The sequence below is a fragment of the Pelobates fuscus genome, chromosome 3, assembly GCF_036172605.1.
Source record: "Pelobates fuscus isolate aPelFus1 chromosome 3, aPelFus1.pri, whole genome shotgun sequence".
Taxonomy (NCBI): Eukaryota; Metazoa; Chordata; class Amphibia; order Anura; family Pelobatidae; genus Pelobates; species Pelobates fuscus.
This window is the reverse complement of record NC_086319.1, coordinates 311,272,246-311,297,203: the sequence shown is the minus strand read 5'-3', so window position 1 is coordinate 311,297,203 and position 24,958 is coordinate 311,272,246. Positions and strand designations below refer to the sequence as shown.

At 38.8% G+C, this 24,958-nt stretch overlaps 1 protein-coding gene across 1 annotated transcript in view; it reads right to left on the bottom strand.

Annotated features, from left to right (window-relative positions):
* AKAP13 (A-kinase anchoring protein 13) overlaps positions 1–24,958 on the bottom strand; it is a 294,031-nt gene that overhangs the window by 137,524 nt on the left and 131,549 nt on the right. The window contains exons 5-6 of the mRNA XM_063448874.1: positions 17,869–18,162; positions 11,016–11,199 (exon numbers count right to left, since the gene is read on the bottom strand). Of these exons, the coding sequence (XP_063304944.1) occupies positions 11,016–11,199; positions 17,869–18,162 (478 nt within the window). The remainder of the gene's footprint in view (positions 1–11,015; positions 11,200–17,868; positions 18,163–24,958) is intronic.

Genomic DNA, 24,958 nt, shown 5'->3' with positions numbered 1-24,958 from the left:
AATTATATCCCTGTATGTTATGTTTTTGGAAGTATTTATCCAGTTGCTGTTTAAACATCTGTATGGACTCTGATAAAACCCTGCCCTGTTCCTAGGCAGATTTATGTTATGTTATCCTTTTATTCATATTTCATTCAAGTTAATATATTTTTCTCTTTGCTGCGAGAAAATAAATAAAGAGAAAGCATAATGGGAGCCTCTGTGTCATTAATAAAATCATTAATAAAATAGTAAAATCTTGGCATTTATACATTGCAGCACATCTCAGAATACTTCCTCCCAGCCCCTACTACAGGAATCTGCACTGGGGAAGAGAAGCTCACAGCAGCTATCTCCACTCCTGCCCTTGACCTGTACCTGGCCCACACAATAGGACATATCAGCCAGACACACAATTCTACAAGGAGTCCCATATAGTCAACATTCATAGATAACATGCACAATACCACAAACTACTCATGGACATACAATATAACAGCCCACATACGCACAAATACAATGTTACAAAGCAAATGTAGTACCTAATACAAATGTAGCAAATGTAGTACCTAAATAACACAAGCACAATACGGTAGGGATCGACCGATTATCGGTTTTACCGATATAATCGGCCGATATTCGGTATTTTCGGCAATATCGGTATCGGCCAATAGGGATACCGATATTGCCGATAATACCAACCAGGACCGCCAGGCTCATTACAAGCCCGGCGGACCTGGGGGGGCGGGCAGCAAGCGTTTACTCACCTCCCAGCAGCTCCTCCAGCTCCCCAGTGTAAATCTCGCGAGACCCGCGGCCAGCTCTGACGGCCGCGGGTCTCGCGAGATTTACACTGGGGAGCTGGAGGAGCTGCTGGGAGGTGAGTAAACGCTTGCTGCCCACCCCACCCCCCTCCCCTCGCTAAACTAATGCCACTGGACCACCAGGGATTAACATATCCCCCCTCCCTGGCAAGGAAACAATCAGGGAGGGGGGGACAACAACAAAAAAGAAATAATAATTAAATATATATATAAAAAATAAAAATTAAAAAAAAAAAATTATTAAAAAATGCCCCCTCACACATACACTATTATTATACACATACACTACACAAACACACTGTGTATATAATTCAGTGTGTTTGTATAGTGTGTGTGTATATATAATGCAGTGTGTGTGTGTTTGTATAGTGTGTGTATATAATGTTTATATAATGCAGTGTGTGTTTGTATAGTGTGTGTGTATATATAATGCAGTGTGTTTGTATAGTGTGTGTGTGTGTATATAATGCAGTGTGTTTGTATAGTGTGTGCATATGCACACTACACAAACACACTGTATTATATATACACACACACACACACACACACACTATACAAACACACACTGCATTATATACACACACACTATACAAACACACACTGCATTATATAAACATTATATACACACACTATACAAACACACACACACACTGCATTATATACACACACTATACAAACACACACACTCTGCATTATATAAACACACTACATTCACTATACACACAACACAAATACACACACTCTGCATTCCTTATATGCACACACTACACAAACACACACACTTTGCATTTAGTATATACAGCATTCACTTTACACACACTGCATTCACTTTACGCACACTACCCACACACACTACACAGACACGCTGCTTTCATTATATACACACTAGACAAATACACACTGCATCCACTACACAAACACACTGCATCCACACCACTCACACTACACAAACACACACTGCATCCGCTACACACACACTGCATCCGCTACACACACACTGCATCCGCTACACACACACTGCATCCGCTACACACACATACACAGCTCCCCTGTCTAAACACACTGCATCCACTACACATGGCATGTATATTTTGTGCATTTACCTTTAGAAATAGTTTTTTATTTTCCAAAATGGTAAATGTACAGAATATCGGCAAATTATATCGGCTATCGGCCTGAAAGTTCACAGAATATCGGTATCGGTATCGGCTCTAAAAAATCAATATCGGTCGATCCCTACAATACGGCAACATACACACACCCCAATTTTAGCACACCAAGGGACTTTAAAATCTTGTTTTGGCACAGTACCACTAAAAGGCTGCCTAGCCATGTTCTAAATAATATTTTATTATTTAAAATGTTATTTTAAATTTGCATTGTTTTAATCTATTGTCTTCCTTTTGCACTGAAAATGTGTAAATGCCATCCAGGAAAGGACAATAAGTTTTTTTTTTTTTTTAATGGGACATACAATAGTTTACCCATACAACAGTGACCAGACTGAGACTGTATAAAATATTCATAGTAATAAAGTGCTATTTTAAATCTCAGTAATTCAAAAACCCATCATACAGCCAAAAACTCATTACTACAGAGTAAGATGTAATAGGTTACACATAATTGGCATAAGTGCAGATATTACTAAACAGAGGTATACATAAAGTATCTATATTTTATATAAAAGTAGATTCTAATTAAAGCTTCTTGAAACAACTGTTTTTTTTTTTTTAAATACTTATTGATGTAGATAACTTTTATTGGTTGAACAACTTTGCAGCATGACCACTTAAAGTGATGAATCAGTCCTTATTTCCTATGAAATTCATTTTCTATCAGGACACAATCACATTCAGAATAATATCTTTATATTTCAGCATCCTTTTCTATTTAACAGCATTGCAATATTAGAAAGAAGGAAGAAAGAGGAAAACGGCTACAGAATGCACGGTGTAGTTGTGAATAGTTTTATTGGAGAAGGCACATCCCCAAAATGATGACGTTTCTAGCCCAGACAAGTTTTAATCATGCATAATCAAAGCCCACCTGGGCTGAAACTACGCAATTTTGCAAATTACCTTGGGATGGAGCTGCAAAGTGGTAAGTGGGCGGCTGTTGAGGGGGGGGGGGGGGGGGGAAGGGGGAGGCAATGTGCAGAGTATTTTGTTCTTTTCGGATATTTGAAAGAAGGCTCAGCCAAATTATACAGCCTTACATGCTATTTACACCAAAACCCTAACAAGTAGTTTCCCCCCACCCCACCCCCCACCCCCCTCAACCTATGTCATTCAAAATGTTACAACAAATAAGAGTATGTGCTTCTTGGGGTTTCAATCAGACAATATCCACACATTCTTCTAGTCTTTCCTAACTTGGAGATTGGGAAACGTGCATTTTTTACCAGGTACATTTTTCATAGCACTCTAGCCTACGCAATATATACTGTTGATCAGAATCAGGTTTTTAAACATTGAAATTTGATGAGCCTTAGTGAATTGGCAATTACTACTGCATTATTTGCTACCTGTCACTACCATACCAAACCAAAAAGTACTTCTGTTTTGCATATGAACTAATTTGTTCATTTTTGTCTTTCTCCCTTACTTGGCCATATTGGCAGAGTTCGGATGGCATGCTTGCAGCCATTTTAGTTTCACTGTGAGCTTTGTAACCTAATGGATTAAAACATCTTGCATACTAGCTAAACACTCAGGTATCACTTGTACAGTTTAACCCCAGCACATCTTGTCCTATGTCACCAGCACAACTTCAATTACACTTCTGTGGGTAGAAATAACATGCATCCAGTCCTCAAAAAGAACAACGATCTTATCAGCTACCACTATAAAGCACAACTGGCAAACAATGCAAAGTATTAGATTAACACATATATATATATATATATATATATGTAAAGATTTACTGTAGAAAGAAAAAAAAGTACATAAACAGATCAATACAATATTTTGTATTAACAGGCTAGGGTGCAAGAAAACTTACTGTATTCTGCATTGAAGCCTGGCTTTTGAATAGACGATTGCACGTTGCAATGTCTTGGGGTGAGCTACAAGCCTAACAAAAGCATTATAGCAGCAGGTCTTGAACATAAGATTTCCTGCTTCACCCACAAGGGAGGGGACAGGGCTACCTGCTTGCAAAACAAAGTCTAGCAGGTACGCAGTGACCTCATATAATTTCGGTATTATTAAATCTATTATTATTACAAACATCACTTTAACCCTGGCAGCACATGGTTATACAACAGTTACACAATTCCTAATACGCCACATAAAAACAATATGAATACGTCAATTACAACTAAAAAATCCACGATTATCCTATGACAGCAACAAAGGGGATAGTATTTTTTCCTTTCTGAAACATGTGAGCTCATGGCTCTTCAGCTAACAGAGCTGAGATTTTTTTAAATTTTTCTAAACTTGCCTATATGCTGCAAAGCATCATGGAATGTTAATTTTAAAGAAATCTGTGGGGCTCCCCACTGATAAGACTGTAAGCTTGTGGACAGGGCAGCCAAGACTTGCTGCAATGGTTCTCTTGGTCTGTGAAATTAAACTTTTGGAAGAAACGTTACGCACAGTTACTAGCAACCGTAAAATCTGTATAATATTCAGACCTATATATAAAGGACAACAATTTAACTTTACAGCATGAATAGGCCAACAGGAAGTGACATCATAGCCCTCCCTGCAGCCTTATAATATGAAAGGTTACATTTAAAACTAGAAAAGCTAAAATTTCTGGGGAAATTGTGTGAAGTGTTCTTGCCTCCACCAGTAGTCTACAACTGGAGTGGGCGGAGTTACTGTTATTATTTATATAGCACATTTAATTGCAATGTTGTTGCCCAAAGTGCTTCACAGTTACATTAAAACATACATTTATAAAAACATTAGCAGGTGCAAAAGGCCCTGTCTATGACATCACTTGCTGCTGCAGCCTGGCACAGGTCAGAGTATTTTGGCGGTTACCATCTTCAAACGGTCGTATTTTAAAAACTATAAATCCTACAACGAAGAGCTTTATATTGTGAGAATCACAAGACCCAGACCTACATTTTAATGTATAGTATGTCTCTGAGGTATTAAAAATGAAGGCACAGTCTCAGTTTAGAAATTGCCCTTCAAATGTGAGCTTTGCAGAGTGCAGTTTCAATGAATGTCAATGGACGGCGTGAGTTGCAAACAAATGGTCATATTGTGAAAACTATCAGGACTATGGCTTAGCCGTGGACATTTTTAGTGACAGCAGGGATAGCTGAACGTTTTGTGTAGGTGGGCTTGAAAATGAGGGAGTGGTGGCAGTTTAGAAATCATGTCCTGATTTTTCAGCTTTTGCCAGCTCCCACTCTAGCTTTGAACATTTTGCCATTCATTCCTATGGGACCAATTTCGCCACAAGAACGACGATATTTCGAGAACCATTCGGCGAAACGTTCCACAAAGTAATAGCACACCAATCGGGAACAATCCGCACGTTTCGGTATATTACTGTCTATGTAGTGTAAAAACTGTGGGAGGAGTTAGGGTGGTAAATTTGGCTATAATAAGAATAATAATATATATGTGAGATAACATTAAGTGGTCTTGCTATGCAAGAACACTTAATGAATAAATATAGTTTACAGCAGCTGCAGGCCAGACTCCCCCTCGGTTTGTGGTGTCTATAGGAATGTGCCTACTATGCCTTGTGGGAAACCGGATTCGATGCAGCCTCCGGTGACTAATAAATCATATTGCCTTATTTTGTCATTTTAAAAAAAGTGTTCCGCCACAATAATCTGCATCGGTTTCTCTGCTTAAAAGATGTAAAATAGCAAGCACACTATTTTGTTGCCAGAAAAAAAAATGTTTCATGACATTAAATTTATAAATTGCGTTGTCTTGCTCTGCATTGTATCACTGCAAAGTGAATTATAAACTACTTATTTAAACTCAATTATGGTAAGGCTATAACTAGTCTATATAGGAACATCATTAACTTGTAAAATGAGTTATCGGTAGATTGTAAGCTCATTTGAGCTTGCTCCTTCTCACACATTAATTTTTGCTTATATCCCTTTAGTACAGCTCAGTGTTAATGGTAGAGAGAGACTGATCTAAGTAACCGCCGTACCAAGTTGTTCCAAAAGCACTCCATCAGGAACTCAAAGAACAGTTGCAAACATGTTAAGTTATGAAAAATAGGACAACTTTGTTCCAAATAAGCATATTGTCTTCATTTATTAACTTTGATAACTAGAAATGGAAGTGTACTCTAGATTCAGAGCCAGACTATCTGGCACCTTCCTGCAAATAGTACAAATGTCATTAGTTGCAATGGTTTGAATAATATATTAAAGCAGGTGGGTAGGAATGGCACAGGGGGCTTTGTGTTCTGTTGTAGAACTTCCAGTACCAATGCATCAATGAGAAGGAAGTCAACGACAATAGAAAAAAGCATTTAACTCTTTAGAATTTGCGATAAACAATGCTCTAAATCCTGTGCTTTACAAGATTTAGCACTATGATAACAATTTGCTAAATGTACTTTCTGATCAGTATATGGACTTCGAACCAGTTAATTATATATGACATTGCACAGAACTCTTAGTACCCAAAATACTGGGGTACTAAAGAAAGGTGGGGTGTTTTTCCTTTTTTTTCCCTCTATATTTATATTCATTACAATGTATGAGTCGAATGAAAGTTAAGGAACACATACAAGCATATCAATGAAGACAATATATAAAAGTCAAAAATATATAAACAACATGATAGATTTTTGGTTGTAAAACTCATTGCAATTAAGTTTTTATGGTAATAGTATTTGCAACTATTGCATCTGTACACACAACAACACATTTGCAACTCTGGTTTAGACAAGCTGGCCAGGGCCTCTGCCACACAAACACCTTAGAGAAGTACAACTAACTAGGTAGAGGCTAATTAGATAAGAAAAAAATATTAGAAGATTAAAAAGAAATTGGGAAATATTTAGTTTGAACAGTTTTAAAACAAAAAAACAAAAACAGCATTATAAAGGTAAAATTATCAAAATAAAAATTATTTCATTACAAGCAAATAGAAAACACAAGTGATATACCTTGTGATACATACATTGCTCTGTCATTTCTATAGCTTTCTACACTGCTTAGCCTATTTTTTTTTGATCCAGCAACCAAACAATATTGTCAATCAAAATGTAACTACAATCCAAATTAAATGGTTACGCTCAAACTTTCTCATATATTTTTTGGTATCTAATGCCCTACTTCCAGAATATAAAGTTAATTTGTTTGACATCTGCTTAATCCATTAAGGTAAGATGTTGAATTGTAATCAAGTTGTTATGGTGCTGAGCATGTCCCTTTAAACTGGCTCTACAATAACAACAAGCCATTCCGTTTACTCTAATAGCCTGCACAAAACACAATCCAAGAGCTATGCGACAATATAGCACTGAACCCATGCTAAAAATTTTTACATGATTCTGGAGGTTAAAGTAGAACCCTTAAAGGGACACTATAGCCAACAAAACAACTTTAGCCTAATGAAGCAGTTTTGGTGTACAGATCATGCCCCTGCAGTCTCACTGCTCAATTCACTGATATGGCAGGTAGGCTTACACTCAATGGCCTTTGGAGTATTACTAAAAAATCTCCAGTTATTTAAATATGCATTGGGATTTGTGATAGTAACTTTTTTTTTAGTTTTTATTGTATATATTGGGGCTGATGTGTACTATAGTCATTGCTCTCACCCAGGAGAAGTGGGAGTCTGAGCGCAGGACTTATTTTTGTGTATTTGCTTTTGTATTACACAGCCATATTGCAATGCTGCCGCCCACCCCATGTGTTCCCTATCAAGGATTAATAAGTAAGTAGGGGTTTAGAAAAATACCCCTCTCGGTCTCAGATATTTTTTTACCTAACGGAAAGAGGAAGCATACCTCCCCTTATAAACTGGAATTGAAAACACCTCACCCATAAAGCACTTCAATAAGCTTTGCAAATGCATTGTGAACTATATAAACTGTACACAGAGTATACTGCCATCTGTTGGTTGTCTCAACTTATGAAATAATATTTAGTGTATTTTTTTATGTCCAAAGTTCTCCCATCTCTGAGTACATTCACATTATCTCATGTATGTATAACTACTAACACCTTTGTGCTGTTAAAGTCCAGAATTGTACCTAAACAAACAGAATGTGTCTTCACACTTGATAGCTATGGCTCTGCTATTGGAGGAGTTCTTAAAGAGATACGCATGGATCAGCTACTGATAAAGAATAGCCAATCCAACATAGCCAAACGCTCCCTGCTAAAAGCATTGTCTGAAATATCAGCAGAGAAGAGATTAGCGCTTGTCCAGCTTTATTCAGAAGTTAGAGAAGAAGATGCCTGTTTTTAAGTCGCCTGCGTCTATTTGAAAAACTAAAAATCTCTACACAGGTAACTGGCTCTATTCAAATCCTTTTACTGTAAGGTCACCCGGCACTTATGAGCTATACAGCTGTTCCAGTACATAAGAAAAGCAGCCTGGCCAGTCCTCCCTCAATGCTTATCAATCTTCCTGCACAGATTATTAATGAGACCAAGACTATGATATTTACCTCTATCTACCTCTGAGATATCTTTATCTATCAAGATCGAAGACTGTTGCTGTGTTGTGCAGCCCAGGGGGGGATCCCTGAGTTTAAAGTACCAGGACTAAGCAATAAGAACTTAATGTAATTATTTTTTTTTAAAGTTGTAAAGTATTTTAAAAGTGAATCAAACCATAATTTGCTTAATCCCATCAGTAGCAAAATGTGATCACTAATCACCTAAATATAACTTTATTGGGTTATTTAAAACTAAAGAGAGAAATAGCTTGAGATGAGATCTTTACAAGCCAATGTGCATGACATTATTACATGTTGTGATTTATAAAGCTAGAAATGAACATGGCCGTAAAATAGACTACCAGTTTAATAGGCTTCCAAATATTCACTAGCTGGAAACAGAAGCTCTATCTTATGAGCAGTAGAAAGCTAAATAACACATTGCTAGATCACTAGTAAAATAAATCTTTTCTAGTCTAAATCAATCAGAAGATCATGAGAGCAAACTAGAAAAGATTCAAAGCAATGTCCTATTGATATTAGTTTGAGATTAGAGTATGGAAGAGGGAGCGGACTTCAAGTTTAATAAAAACATATTTCAAAAGAATGCATTAGTAAGCATGTAAAATGTATTAGTAATAGAAGTTAATGTACACACTCAGCAATCCGATCAATCACATTATAATGGGTTTGTAATGATTTGTCAAACACCGCACTGAATCAATGCATCTCTATAAGTGTCTTCTTGCAGAGGGTGGAAACACAATGTCAGTACTGCACGCTGTGCAGCACTGCCACAGGAAGCACCTGTAGTAGCCATCTGAAGAGTGGGCACTGGAGGTGTCCCTAGGCTGTAATGTAAACACTGCTTTTTCTCTGAAAAGACAGTGTTTACTGTAAAAAGCCTGCAGGCACAGACTACTCACCAGAACAACTACATTAACATAGAAATATAGAATGGGACGGCAGATAAGAACCATTTGGCACATCTAGTCTCCCCAATTAAGCTGTAGTTGTTCTGGTGAGTAGAGTGTCCCTTTAAATAAATAAGCCTTAGAACTCACCTCCATTCTACCACCGAGTCAAAGTTCTCAGCCTAAACAAACTTCACTGATGTCACTCCCCCTTGCTAGGAGGAGTTACACCTCCAGCAGCTATGGGGTTAATCTCTGTATATGCAGGTTTTGAAAACGAAACACTGCACATGTAGATTTGATGCACCATGATGACTTCAAATCAATGAAGTGGTCACAGTGAATGGAATAATCCTTTAAGTCTCAGAAACTTGTACATGTTTACTGTTTAGATTCAAGTTGAATTTAGATATCTAAAAAAGCAATATGTAATAAAAACATTTTAGTTAGCACTATTTGTTTACATTGTGAGTAAGCACAGTCTCCTTTCTGAATACTACTAATACTGATATTCTAATTTACAGGACAGGAATAAACCTACTGTGGCAAATAATAATAATAATAATAAAGTATTTAACCAGGGAAGGTACATTCAAGGGACACTATAGTCACCTGAACAACTTTAGCTTAATGAAGCAGTTTTGGGGTATGGAACATGCCCCATGCAGCCTCACTGCTCAATCCTCTGCCATTTAGGAGTGAAATCCCTTTGTTTATGAGCCCTAGTCACACCTCCCTGCATGTGACTTGCACAGCCTTCCATAAACACTTCCTGTAACGATAGCCCTATTTAGGCTTTCTTTATTGCAAGTTCTGTTTAATTAAGATTTTCTTATCCCCTATGTTAATAGCTTGCTAGACCCTGCAAGAGCCTCCTGTACGTGATTAAAGTTCAATTTAGATATTGAGATACAATTATTTAAGGTAAATTACATCTGTTTGAAAGTGAAACCAGTTTTTTTTTTTCCATGCAGGCTCTGTCAATCATAGCCAGGGGAGATGTGGCTAGGGCTGCATAAACAGAAACAAAGTGATTCAACTCCTAAATTACAGTGAATTGAGCAGTGAAATTGCAGGGGAATGATCTATACACTGCTTTATTTAGCTAAAGTAATTTAGGTGACTATAGTGTTCCTTTCAGATTACTCTGGTTTTCAAGTATGACCTGGGGATACTGTAGCCCACCATCTAGGGGTTCTTACTATTACCCAATTTAATGATGGTACTCAAGTGCCTACTTTGCCTGAAGAAATAGCAGCACACGCGTTTATGGTAATTACGTATATTAAACTGTACTTTTACTGCCCACACGATTGAAAATTAAAAATCAGCCCTTCCTTGTAAATAAACGGTCTAATATAAGAACTGGCTTTATACAGTACTACATTCGGCATAAAGTTGGAGCCATAATCCTGATCACATAAAAGTGTGTTAACAATGAAGATACCGATTGGAAGATATTACAATCTTATAAAATATTGTTCATGTTTGCAAATGAAAATCGTATTTTATAATCATATTTAACAGAATGTCGCTTTACAACCTTCTGATTGAGATAGGATACATAAAGCAAAAGTAAGATGAATCCTTTGATTTATCATTTTTCCACTAAAGGATTATAACTGGAAACTGGGTAAAATAATTTTCTACTATGGTTACATTACATGGCAATGTAATAAGTGATCCATACTCTGTCAACAAGTGATTTAATCTCAGGAAGCCTCTGTCCATAGCCAGGCTCAACGGTGTAGCACCTTCGCTATTTTGTATATTGAGAGCTCGTCGTCCCCCAGGCTGTTCCAGAAGAAACTTTGACAATCGACACAAGCCCAGCCGAGCAGCAAAGTGCATCAACGTCTCCTGCAGCTGGTCATCTAGAAAAGAAAAGCAAGAAAATGAGAAAACCCATGGAAAAAATTTAAAAAAATAAAAAATAAACTACAACTACTTAGAGAAAATATTTTAGCTTTAGACAACAATAGGTTAAGAAAACTATGGTTTTAGATTGACATACAGTTTCCTAGTTTGTTGCACAGAGAATTTTTTTTTCTGTGATGACATGGAAGTAACCCATTAATTCAGGAATGCTACTTCAACTCTGCCGGACTAAAAATCCTACGAAGGTCAGACATCCAATGGAAATATCAGATTTCACATGTGCTTAACCAGAGATGCCTATTCTTTCTTCTATGTTGCAATAATACAAAAAAAACTGAGATGTTTATTTCTTTAAAAAAAAAAAATTGTAGACCGGTTGCGTGATGACGTAGGAGGAGGAGCACGCACGCACGCATCCGGAGGCGGGGAGGCAGAGCCTATGCAATTAAATGACCGCGAGCAGAAAGGGCGGCTACAAGGAGAATGAGGCAGTGTGTTAAAGAGGGAACGATTTTTTGCTTCACGCAGAACTGAGGTTAAAGCTAAATGAACAATTACAAGCAGAAGCCCGCATCTATTAAGCTGAAGTTAAAAGTACACTCAAGAATCTGATTTTTTTTTTTTTTTTTTCAAATATATCAAAACGGTTGTGCAATGCTAGTTTGGCAAGATTGCAAAAGGAAAAAAAAAAGTGTAAAACTGTTTTTAAAAAAAAAAATTATTATTACCTCAGAATCATTACCTCAGCAAGATTGCACTAAATACAACAACGAAAAAAATAAAAAAAATCAGTGTCACTGGTAAGAGATTAACGGTTTTTAACTCATTTAAAGGATGTCCACTGATAGTTTTGGGCAAGAACGCAGCTGACAATGCAAAGGAAAAGCAGCACCTGTAAGAGATTAATTGATTCCCAACAAATTTAAACAAACTGAAACGGTGGTATCCTGTCAGTTTGGAAATATTGCACTGAATAACGTGTTGAAGTATAAAAAAAAAAAAAAAATACAAAAAAGGTAGATAAGGGAGTGAAAAGAAACAAGGTGGAAAAAGATTGGAGCTAAGCCTAATGAAATCTTACGATTTAGAAACAGATGTATATATTAAACTAATATTAATCACAAAACTACATAAATATGGTCCCCGTAGGAAAATGTGTGACTTTAATGAAGCAAATCTAAGCATTTGGATTCCGATTTCGTTTGTGGGCCCGCTCACCTGTGTGTTTTGAATGGTAGCCAGCACAATAACTGTTCTCTAGTTAGCAGATGGCTGGATGTAATGAGTCATGAGGCTACATTCCACATTCATAGTATTGCCATGACATAATTCTTATATGAACCTCAGTGCTGTTTTTTTTGCATAGCATGTACGTGGGGCCCTACTAAAATATGAATCTAGAACAATAAACTATTCATGTAGCTTGCAACATGAAGCTGGACGTTTAAAACTGTTTAGAAGTGAAGGGTTTACTTAAAACATTTTCTCTAGCATTATGGCACAACTGACCAAAAAACTAATTTGGAGTTCAGGGCTTTTTTTTTTTTTTAGTTTTGCTCCATAAATACACCAAGTTAGGTGCCTGGATTTTGCCCCAGCAATGTTGAGTGCATGATGGCATGACTTGGTTTCTGGGAGTTGTTGTTCAGCTGTTAACATTTTTCAGTAGTGAGCTGGCAAATGAACTACAACTCCCAGAAACCTTTACTCTGTTCTTAAAGCACTGTTTACAGGACAAGCCCAGCATTGTAATTGTGCAGCAGGTGCTTCCTGGTTTGGCAAGAACTTACTGCAGATGTTGTAGGGCATTTGGCTTTGCAGCAAATTCAAGAACTTAATTTCAGATGTTTTTTTAATATCATTTTTTTGCAATTATAAGAAGAGTGGATAATATCCAGCCCAAACAGTCACCTTATTAAACAAAGATTTAATCACATAGTGTGTGCTTTAACCACCTATTGCAGACTTGTTACCCAAAAACCTATTCATCAATTAACAGACAAAATAAATATAAAAAGCTAAGTCAGCATTGTATGGTTTTATTTTTTATTTTATTTTTTAAACGGTTCCATACGATTATGGAATTATTGGCACAGGAATCTCTTCAGCTACACTGGTCTAAATTCTTAAATTACCTAGTCAATTATTTTACAATTCCCTGTTTACCAAATAAACCCCTGAAGTTTGAGTCAGTGGGATTGCACATGTGTACTTGCAAATACAGCATCATTATGGCTCACAATGTCATGTCCTGTGCTGTGCCAATAGTCAGGCCTAAATGTTACAAGTCAACAAGCCTGCACATAGTCTTGCATCCAAACACAGGGTTGAAAAGGGTAAAGGGAGTTAGAGGTTACATCTGAGTAGGAACTGGCAGTGGTAAAAAGATTGCGGACAGAAGAAGTGTTTGTTGTGTGTCACAGTAGTGGGAGTTAAGGACATGAAATCATAATAGGAATTGGGGGTAAAGTGGGCAGGCTAGTTGATGTAGCAGAAAAATTGGATTTAGGGTTTTGGTAAAATAGTTGTGGCAGAGGCAGGAGAGTGCATTTTGGGAGTGAGGCAATGGTAGGACAGTGGGAGTTGGAGAGATTGATCAAGGCAGGATAGTGGGAGTGACAGTTTGGGGAGAATGGATTGGGGCAGGATAGTGGTTGCTGGAGTGGACTATACTACTGAAGGATAATGGGAGTTGAAGTATAGTAGGATTGAAGTTGAAGTACAGTAGACTGAGCAAAGATAAAGGGAGCTGTACTGGGTTGGAGCAGGATAATGAGATTTGGGTTACAGTAGCCTGGGGCAGGACAGTGAAAGTTATGGCAAGATAGTGAGAGTATGAGGTACAGTGGGCTGGGCCAGGATATTAGTTGTTGTGGTAGACTGGACTGGCTAGTGGGAGTTATTGCAAAGGTACAATGGGCTGGGGCAGTATAGTGGAAGTTAGGGTACAGTGGGGTGTGGCAGTATAGTAGATGTTATGTGAGAGTTGGAGGTATAGTATGCTTGAGCAGATAGAAGTTGGGATACATTATGCTAGGGCAGGATAGTGGAAGTAAGGGTACAGTGGGCTGGGGCAGGATAGTGTGAGTTGGGGTACAGTGTGGTGTGGCAGGATAGTGGGGGTACAGTGGCCTGGGGCAGGATAGTGGGAGTTGGGGTACAGTGTGGTGTGGCAGGATAGTGGAAGTTAGGGTAGAGTGGGCTGGGGCAGGATAGTGGGAGTTGGGGTACAGTGGGCTGGGACAGTGTTGTGGGAGTTGGGGTACAGTGGGCTGGGACAGTGTTGTGGGAGTTGGGGTACAGTGGGCTGGGGCAGGATAGTGGGAGTTGGGGTACAGTGGGCATGGGTAAGATAGTAGGAGTTGTTAGTTGGCCTTACTCCACACTCAGACCCTCACACACTCAGTGGGGTGGTTGGTTTGAGCAAACACCATTTCCATGGCCAAGCTCTGGGGTTTTCTTACCTGACTTCTCTCTCTGACCTCCTAGCAGCCCATTACACTAGCTGCCTAGCAGCATGTGTGGAGTGGAGGGGAGGGGACATGGCAGCTTCCTATCCCAGCTCTCACACAGTGCACTGCCTCATTCTGTGTGTGCTGGAGAGACTTCAACTCACTTCACAGCAAGTAAATTATCTTATGCTCACTTGCCGTGGAGACAAACATGGACATACTCACAACTTGTCCAAATCCTGGCCTACATACTGCTATACACTACTGAGAATATGTGGTGCAAAAATTACCCCCCAGGAGTTAGCATCATACCACATAGAGCATTACATGCCTGCCATTCTAGCATTTGTCTTTATGGAGTTAAACATGAAATAAAAACAGCAAACCTAGATCAGACTTGCATGCAGAGAAATGTGTACAAAAGACTGAAAACTTAAAGCAAATTCTAAATCACTAGTGAAAAAAAATGAAAATCTTACAGCCTATTTTTCGGAATGTAACAACTACGCTACAACTGCACTGACATCCCACCCCATTACGAAAAAATTATATTTCAGAAATATACAATCTTTATGAAATACTCACATTGACGGTGTTTTCAGGAAGGGTATTGGTGGCCACGAGGTCATGTTTTCAGGTAAGTATAACTCACATGCCCCTGTAACCCATGGCAACCAGACACCGCGCGACAAAGTCACCATTGGAGGCCTTTGCTAATTTTTCAAGGACCTCAGACAGTGACAGAGCTGCATACGTTTAAATAAAACATGCAGGTAAGAGAACAATGCTGCTGCCAATGCCCCCATTCAGAACAAACACAGAAACAACAATGTTTGTCACTATTTTTTTTTTATCCCCTCTTTTTAAAAGCATAACCCTTGTACTATTTAGGACAGCATGGAACATCCCGCACTTTTGGTGTGAGCAGAGTTAAGTCACTGCAGCTGAGTGATCATGCACAGACTGTTGGTGCTGGGCTTTGCCAGCTGCCCAGCATCGTTTACTGTGTGATTGGCAGGGACTGCCAGAACTGCTGTATTAAAAGAGGATCTCCCTCTCATGCTGCGATCACACAGTAGAGGGCACTCACATAGCGCCCTGTACTGTGTGAGATGGGAAATCCTGCTGAGTTAGGGTAGAGCTAGTATAAAGTGTTATTGCTGGGTTAGGGATAGTGTAGGGTTAAGGTTGGAGCAGATGAATAGTGTAAGCATATGATTAGGGGTCAGGCGGGTATAGGATTAGTGTTAACTACCAACAATTAATTTTTGGTAGACATACAAGGCAAAACTGAAAAAAAACACAAAAACATTTTGGGGTATTTGTCTCCATTTTTAACGTTCTAGTCATACTTAATGTTGTGTTGGATATATATATGTGGATATTAAAAGAAAGCCATATATGTCCTTGTTAAAAAAAAAAAAAAAAAACAATCTAAAATATGTATGGGTCCACTTAAAGAGAAACCTTTACATTACAATGGAACACAGCATAAATTCTAGGCATTGTTTTAGTTGGTTCACAAGCTGTCCTTAATGGGTTAATTATGATACCACAAGAGCACAGCCATAAACCAGAAGGTTTGCATTTATAGAATGCTGAAATTGTGCTAGATCTAGGAAGATCATTTAATTCAGTCACATGGCCTGTGACACCTGTGCAAAAGCAGGTGAATATAACCCTATGCTTTTCACATTTCGCATTTGTGAAAAGACATTCAGCAACCTTTATTTAATGTTTGGGTGGGAGGCTAGGATGAATCCTGTCCAGTATCCTTACAAAGATATTATTAAACTGCAGGGGAAATCTGTGTTACAGAGAGAAAATAAACGCTCTATCTTTAAGCAAAAGCCACAATACATAAGTTAAAGTGAAGCCAGACTATTGCATTGTTTGTTTAAAGTGTCCTTGGTTGCCGGTTATGTGATGTGCAGCAGCCTAACAGATGTGAAGTTCAAGGAGCTCCAGTATGGGAGCTTTGGGTGTTTAGACAGCTGAACTGGTGTAAACTGACAAATGTGTTTAGTGTGTCTGGTGACAGAAACCACCCACTGGATTTGGGCTTAGTACAAGATACTGGAATCATTCCTCGGATAATGAATTATTTCCCTCAGTAGAGATTCACAAAGCCGTCAATGGTCTTTAAATATCCATCTCTAAAGAGCACCGACATATATAGAACATAAAGCAAATCCATCTTCACAGTGTGATTAGGTCCCAGTCCTTGTGACTGGAGAACCAGAAATTACCGTAAGCGCTCTGGAGAATGAATGGATTAGGCTTGTAAATTAAATTCTATCCACAACACTGTGTACTGGAGACTGTGTGAAGATAAATCCTCTCCCCTGACAGATAGCATTCCCCGTATGACCCAGAGGGTAGGGAGTTATGGAGATCTCAGATTTAGAGTTTAATTATAGATGAAGTGTTAATGTTTGAGATACACTGGCATATCCAGACGGACAATACTTAACATCTATTTTTTGCTAGCTGCCTTCTTCTTGACTTGACAGAATAGAAAGCTGTACAACATGGCTTAACATTGACTACAGTATTCTATATGAAGGTAGGAGAACCCTTTGTTGCCGCTATGATTGAAAACTGGAAGTGCTAACAGAACCCTGCCTGACCACATATTCACTGTTGATATCCTCTACTTCAAAGGGATCTTGTCAACCAAACCGTATTCAAGGGTACAGATGCCAGTTTTCTAAACTTGCAAAATAGCTAGCATAACCACAGCCAGGTTCTGCCACTTTCTCACAGTTTTATATTAAGGAGTCAAATTCTTCAGAGAATATGCAAATACAGAAACAGAAAGTGACAGTGTATAACCTGAGGTGAGCAAATTAGCCCTGAAACACTTGAGGTGCCATTAGCTAGCCAGGAGAGGGTCTTGTAGGCAGTCACCAGACACTCTCCGTTAATGAATGGGCGGCAGGATTGGCATCTGGCTTCAGCAGCTCTACAGAAGCTGAATGTTGTAAACCTACCTACAGAAATGACCCAGCATCCAAGAGAGATCCAAGTAAAAGAACAAAACGGTTTGCTTTATTACTGGGGAACGTTAAAAGGGAATTCCTATCATAATAACCACTTTTCACCTATTATAGGAGGGATGACAGTTAAGTTTAAAGTCTCCTTTTCCTTTACAATTGCATTTTTAAATACACTAAATTCAGAAAAAAGCCATTAACGAGAATCCATCCATACCTTTTGTAACTGGGTTTTCCCCAAGAACATTCCAACTACTAGGCAAATGCAGATGTCGAAAAGCTAGTGTGATCTTCTCATCCAGAACAGTCACATCACCAGACGATGGCCTTGACCGATCTAAAAACCTAGCAAATATAAGAGCTTGTTGGTTGCCTGCATTCGCAGCTAAAAACTGGGCTGAATCATATGCTTCATCCTGGACAAAATCAAAACTGTCTTCTGCCACCACAACAGAGAAACCATTCTTGGAAGCACAGAGTGACAACTTGACTCGTTCACAGCAATCGTGACCTAGGGAAAACAAAGCCAATGAAACAATGAAAACAGAGATCGTTTTTAAAACAATATTCCAAGCACCAGAACCACTTATTCCAGGGGCAGTCCAACACCCCCAATGTAAATAGTCAAAATGTTTTTATTTGGAGTCCACCAGGTGTTGCTCCCTGACTTCGCTGAGCTGGAAACTCTCAACTCTTGAGATAAATCTTGCAGTGCAGGGCTTAGCTCATGGGCTGAGAGTAATCACTAGACTCATCAAATGCTCTTGAGAACGAACAGGAGTTCCTAAACAGGAGCTTACAGTTGGGGAGCAATGGCCAGCAGAGTCCAGGTCAGAAGTCAAACCATTGCTAAACAGTTTGACAACTTACACTGCAGGGACACCAACCGACAGAGAATATGGTACTTGGAGTCTTTCTTTATTGGTCATTTCCTTACAATTGTGAGGAAATTTTAACAAAAATTCTTCCCTCAGGACATCATGAAATAATAGCAAGGGCATTTAAAGTAACATAAATTTGTTTTATATAAAATAGCACAGCAAAGAAATATGAAAACATGTAAAGTTAATAATAACATTTGCTAATTATGCTTAATACCATAGGCAATTCTGTATTATAAAAACGTTAAGAAGAAAGGATTGGGAGAGAGACAGCAAAAAAAGGTCAAATCAAGATCAAAGCTGTATGAAGATTGGCAGCTTTTTACACTAAATCAAAATACATTTTACTGCCATGGCAACCAGAAAATGCATTTATAGCAAACAAATTACAACCCCCAAGTCTGTAAAAAAGCATATATACATAAAAAAAATACTTAACTTACATTTTTTTTGCTTTCATGATGCCACAAAGTGTGCCATTTAAGCATTACTTAAAAGGACACCATAGGCACCAAAACAACATTAGCCTAATGAAGCAGTTTGTGTGTATAGATCATGTCTTTGAAGTCTAACTGCTCAGTTCTCTATCAATTAGGAGACCTGAGTCGAGTACCAGTACATATGCCCAGCCCCGGAGTAAGGAGTTTGTTTACTTACCCTTTTCTCCATTGCCGCTCTGGTCTCGCGGCGGCTGGTCCCACCTCCATGGCGGAGACCAAAATCAATAGTAAGCATTGGGAGCCATTGGAAAAAATTAGGAAAACTCTGCGTGCTAATCAGTATCTCCTTATAGAGATGCACTGAATCCATGCAGAACATAGAGACACTGAACATAGGTGCTGCACACAGTGCACCACTAAAGTAGGAAGCACCTCTAGGGGCCAACTGATTGACAGCCTCTAACTAGACAGCAATGTAAATACATAAATAGCGTTTTCATTGCTTAGTCTACAGGGACATGCCAAAGACACCAGAACCACTACATTAAGATAAAGGGGTTCTGGCGACTAAAATGTCCTTTTTAACTGGTCATCAATATTTTAGAGAAGGTGGGAAGAGGGGAGCACAAAAAGAATTGTGCCTAGTGCCCCTTTAAGGTAAATGTAATTCACAAAAATCCAGTGTGCAAGGGTAAGGTATACCCTGCACCCATTGCTTACACATTTAACAATGCTATAGCACTCCCTATTATGAAGGAATATAGCGTGAGTCGGAGCATAACGAATGCCTTTGCATTATTGCAGTCGGTGCTGGACTGCAAACTGTGGGGCTCGAGTATCTCTGTAAAACAGCGAGTATAGCTGCAAGATCCAGCACCCACAGACTCCAGGCACCGGTTGAGGTGGTTATGGTGACTACTGTGTCAGACTGGTTGACTGACATACACAAAGGCATAGTAAACCATCACTGCTTTAGACCAAGCTCTAATATGCAGTCCCCTTTTGAATATGTCATTTTGCGGAATTGCAATTAACATTAGAACACAGGGTACGTATATTGCAAGAGGATATTACATGCAGTCAGGTCAAGGGCGTCATAAGAAAATTTAACAAAGAGGAAGCTGTCCATTTTGTTGCAGAATCTGGCTCCTAAATGTTTGATCTGGCTCTTAGGAAAAACCAAACTGGTCACTCCCTGCTTTAATGTAAGCCGGCTTCTATTTTACTGTATCACTGTGGTGTAAGTGTAGGGTGTTGCAATGTACTCTTAGATTCCAATCAGTACATTGCTGACACACAAGCTTCACAAAAGTCTAATTTGAGAATGTATTAACTGTTTCATGGCTGAAATTGTATTGAGCTTCAGTAAGATATCCTTGAAGCAAATTATATCACTGCATAAACATGATGACCAGATAGACATAGGAAGGACAGTCTCTGTGTTGTGCCCAAATCCACCCAGTCTTTTTTTTTTATTTTTTTTTATGATTTTCAAAATTCTCCCCTTTTCTAGGAGTTCTATATTTTTGGTATGTGCAGATGTATAATAGAACTTAAAATAATACTCCTACCTCCCCCACCTTCAGCTTTTAGATGTTATGGGAGCACGAATGTCCAGGCACCTGTTTACCATGAGGGGTTAAACCATTTTTCAAAAGTTTAAAGTTGGTCTCTCAAAACAGTCCCTATTTTGGACGCAAACCATTCTGTCCCTCTTTTCTATTCTTATGTTCCTCTTTTCTAGGGGCTCCATATTGCTTCTGTGTCTGAGTGTATGTGTAACAGAGCTTCACAACAATAAAACTCCCAGTAATGGTTTTTTAAATTTTAATAGATGTAATTAGAAATCAGTCTGGGTAAATAAGATATATTGTTCTTGCTTTAAATTATCATATTTATTTGTAATTTATATTTTATTTTTACATATGCGCACCTCAATTTTTGAAACCCGGAAGCTGAAAAATGTTTTTGCTGCGAATGTAATGTACATTTATACAAGAAGATACTACTATACAACATTGTGCTACAATGAAAATGTTTATTGCCATATACCATAGTAACATTGATGGGATTATAATTTTAGTGTTACATGTTAAAGGAACACTAGTGTCACCAAAACAACTACAACTTAAAGGACCACTATAGGCACCCAGACCACTTCAGCTCAATTAAGTGGTCTGGGTGCCAGGTCCCTCTTGTTTTAACCCTGCAGCTGAAAACATAGCGTTTCACTGAGGGTTAATCCAGCCTCTAATGGCTGTCTCGCTGACAGCCGCTAGAGGCGCTTCCGCGATTCTCACTGTGAAAATCACAGTGAGAAGATGCTGGATGTCCATAGAAAAGCATTGAGCAATGCTTTCCTAAGGGTGGTTTGAATGCGCACGCGGCTCTTGCTACACATGCGCATTCGGATCTGACGTCGGCAGTTTGTTTTTCTGGCACTATAGTGGTCTAATGTAGTTTTTCTGGTGAGTATAATAGCTCCCTTCAGGCATTTTTATGTAAACACTGCCTTTTCAGAGTGTTACATTGCCCCTAGGGATACCTCCAAGTGGCCACTCCTCAGATGGCCACTGGAGGTGCTTCGTGGCTCAGGGCTGCACAGTAAGCAGCCCTGCTGTTGAGCATTCCCATGCTCTGCATGCTCAATGCATCTCTATGAGGAGGCCATGATTGGCCAAAACGGCATTTGGCCCTCCGCCGATTTTAGCCAATCCAATGCTTTCTCTATGGGAAAGCATTGAATTGGCTAAAAATCTGCCATTTTTATGATGTCACAAAGTGGGTATAGCCAGCTCCGACTGACCTGTGCGGCGCTGGAAATAAGGATAGTTTTAGGGGGAGTGTGAAGGGGCAAGTCACCTAAATGGTGGGTTAAACACTATAGGGTCAGGAATACAGGTTTGTGTTCCTGACCCTATAGTGATCCTTTAAGTCTATTCTTTCTTAAGCCCTCTTTCAGGAACAAAATTTACCTGTGTGAATTCGAATATGTAAATTCGCTGGAATGCAATTCGCCTTCAAATTTAGAATTTTGTCCCGAACAAATACACATGCAAATTTTGGAAACTTTATTTTCAAAAAAAGATGCGCATTAAATGCGAGTAAATACGGTATATTGTAGGCGCATAAATTGCTAAAACACCTAAATTGTCTCAGAAAAGCCCCTCCCCCCCGATCACACCCCCAGTCACAACGCTAAAATTAAAGTGTCCCTCTTTGTCCATTCGAAATGTTGGTAAGTATGGGATAGCCGGATATTCATTGAATCCAGAAAATCACGGGGTGCTCAACCCAGTGTCTGATATCGGCATACTTTGCATGTTAACGCCAGACATAAAATAGCCTCAATTACTTATTCTGTTTCAGCCTGGAATTCTGTTTGGCTGTCTGAACGACAACTACTTGAGGCATGGATATTTTAAATAGTAAACCGTGACATTTCTCAACAGCAAGGCTGAAGGAGCAGTGTTTATGACCCGAAATCACATCAAGATGCCTTGGTTGCTGCTGTCCCCTGAAGGCTTATTTTATAAAAGTGTGAATCTCAAGAGATATTTATAAATTCCCCTAGATTCACCTACTGTAGTAAAAAGTGGAAGTGAATGCTTTTCATATCTTTCCATGGGATGCATTGTTGGCAACTGTCTCTCATGCACTTCTCTAGGGTTGCACCATTCCCGTGGAACTCCCTTCCTTTTTCCATCAGACTTGCACCCCGTCTCCATTACTTAAAAAAAAAAAATCATTGAAAACTCAATTCTTTAGGAAAGCGTATCAAACTGTTAATAGCTTTCCCTCCGACACCCCAATCGCTCTCCTGCAACTGTAAAAAAAAAAAAAAAAAAAACCACTAAGCCTTCAGTGAATACTATTCTAGCAACTTACTTTCTACCCTACCCTTACCTTGTGTCTCTCTATACTCCAACTCCCTCTATCATACTGCTCATTGAGTAGGGCCCTCAATCCCTCTGTTCGTCCAACTTATCTGGTTACAATTAAATGTCTGTTAGTCCACCCATTGTACAGCGCTGCAAAATTTGTTGGCGCTTTATAAATAATAAGAATAATAATAAGTCTCAACAATAACTTCACAGGAGGCGTCTCGGAACACTGGTGCTTATTTTATTAGCTATATACAGTCCTTTTATAAGTAAAGGAGTAGTGTGTTCTATTTCAGAATAGGATACTTAACCCCTTCAGAACAGACTAAGTGCCAGGACGGTCACTGGAATTTGCATAAACTTTGTTTAAAGTTTACCTGTTTACAATTGATTTTGGGAGGTTATATTTTACTCAATGCATTTCTCCTCCTGTGTAGAACATTTGGACATAACAAGCCTGGCAATTCTTATACAAAACTCAGTGTGCTCTGTATAACAATAAACAGTATGCATTATCATGTCTAGAGTAAACCTATGCCAATGTAGTAGTTTATTAACATAGACTTGGCATATTTGAAAGATGCCAGAAAACGTACAATGCTATGTTTAGCTGAGTTTGGATATAAACCATATAGAACTCTAGGATCTTAATGCAGGCACCAGTTTTACACACACACAATCTAAAACAGAAGCACTAACAAACATAATATAACTAATCCTTAAAATCATAGCAAGCCAAAAGGTAGCTCTCAACTCTTGTAGACATACAATTCCCAAGATGCTTTATCAGCCCTAAATCTGGCAAAGGAAGTTTTAAATCAGCCACCCTAGGTTTATGAAAATCAAGATATATTCCTTAGGTATTCTGGAACAAAATGTGTTAAATAAAATAATCATATAACCATCTACAATTTGTCGCTAATGAAATTGTAGACACAAAATCTCAAAACAAATATAGTTGCAACCCCTTTATTTCTTACCCTGCAGTACAAGAAAATACTTGAATTTTCGTGGCTTTAGATGAACATGAATTCCATGAAAGTAGTAGTCCATGCATATATTTTCTGCAAACCTGACCCCTACTCTCTGCTTTGTCTATTCTGCGTAAAAGACATCTGCCGTCCCACTGGTCATTGACTTCACTTTGTGAAGTCATTCAACTCCTGTGCCCAGGAAGGGTGTGTTTTGAACCACGCAAACAATGCCAGGAAAGAAAATTTAACACAATGGCACTGAATCACTACCTAAAATTACAAAGGGAATATAATTTTAAATATGACTGAATTTCAATTTAAAATAGTGGTTTTCTAATGTGTGTTTTCTCTAGTGTTGAAAGACTGTTTAAAACAGTGATAGGCAACCTTTGACACTCCAGACGTGAACTACATCTCCCATAATGCTGACAAAACATCAGGTGACATGTAGCCCACAGCATCTCCAGTGCTGAAGGCTGCCTAGCCCTGGTTTAGAGGCTGATGCACGTCTCTTCTTTGCAATATGTATGGTTTTATAATTGCTGATGGTAGTATAATTAAAGAATGGGGTCATATTTTCAGAACTGGGTAAGGGAGAAGAGTAGAGTAGTTTAGCTGGAAGATTTCAGTTTCAAATAGATATTCCCTCATGCTTTCATCAGGACACCTTGGGGGAATCAAGCTGAAACGGGGACATTTTTATTTAAGGTCATAAAAGTTAATTCTTAATTAAAGCCCCTGGAGTGCTATCCTTTTGCACATATTTTTGGCTGGACAAGCACCGGGCATTATAGTAGTTTTGGTGGAGTGCAAGATTTTTCCATTTTTGTATATCTATATAGATAGATAGATAACAATTAGAAAGAAGAAAATGTGTATATTAGGTTAAAATCGAATAAATAAGAGTGCTTCAATCACCTGTGGGGTCACTCCACCACACATAAGATCAGGGCTGCCACCAGAAATTTTGGGGCCCCTAACTCAGCTCAGGGTCTGGGCCCCCTGGGGCCCGCCTCCAAATACCGCCCACTGGGTCCACACACAGACACAAACGCACACACTGATACAAAAGGACACAGATACATACTAACAGACACACATACTGAAACAGACATACATGCATACAGG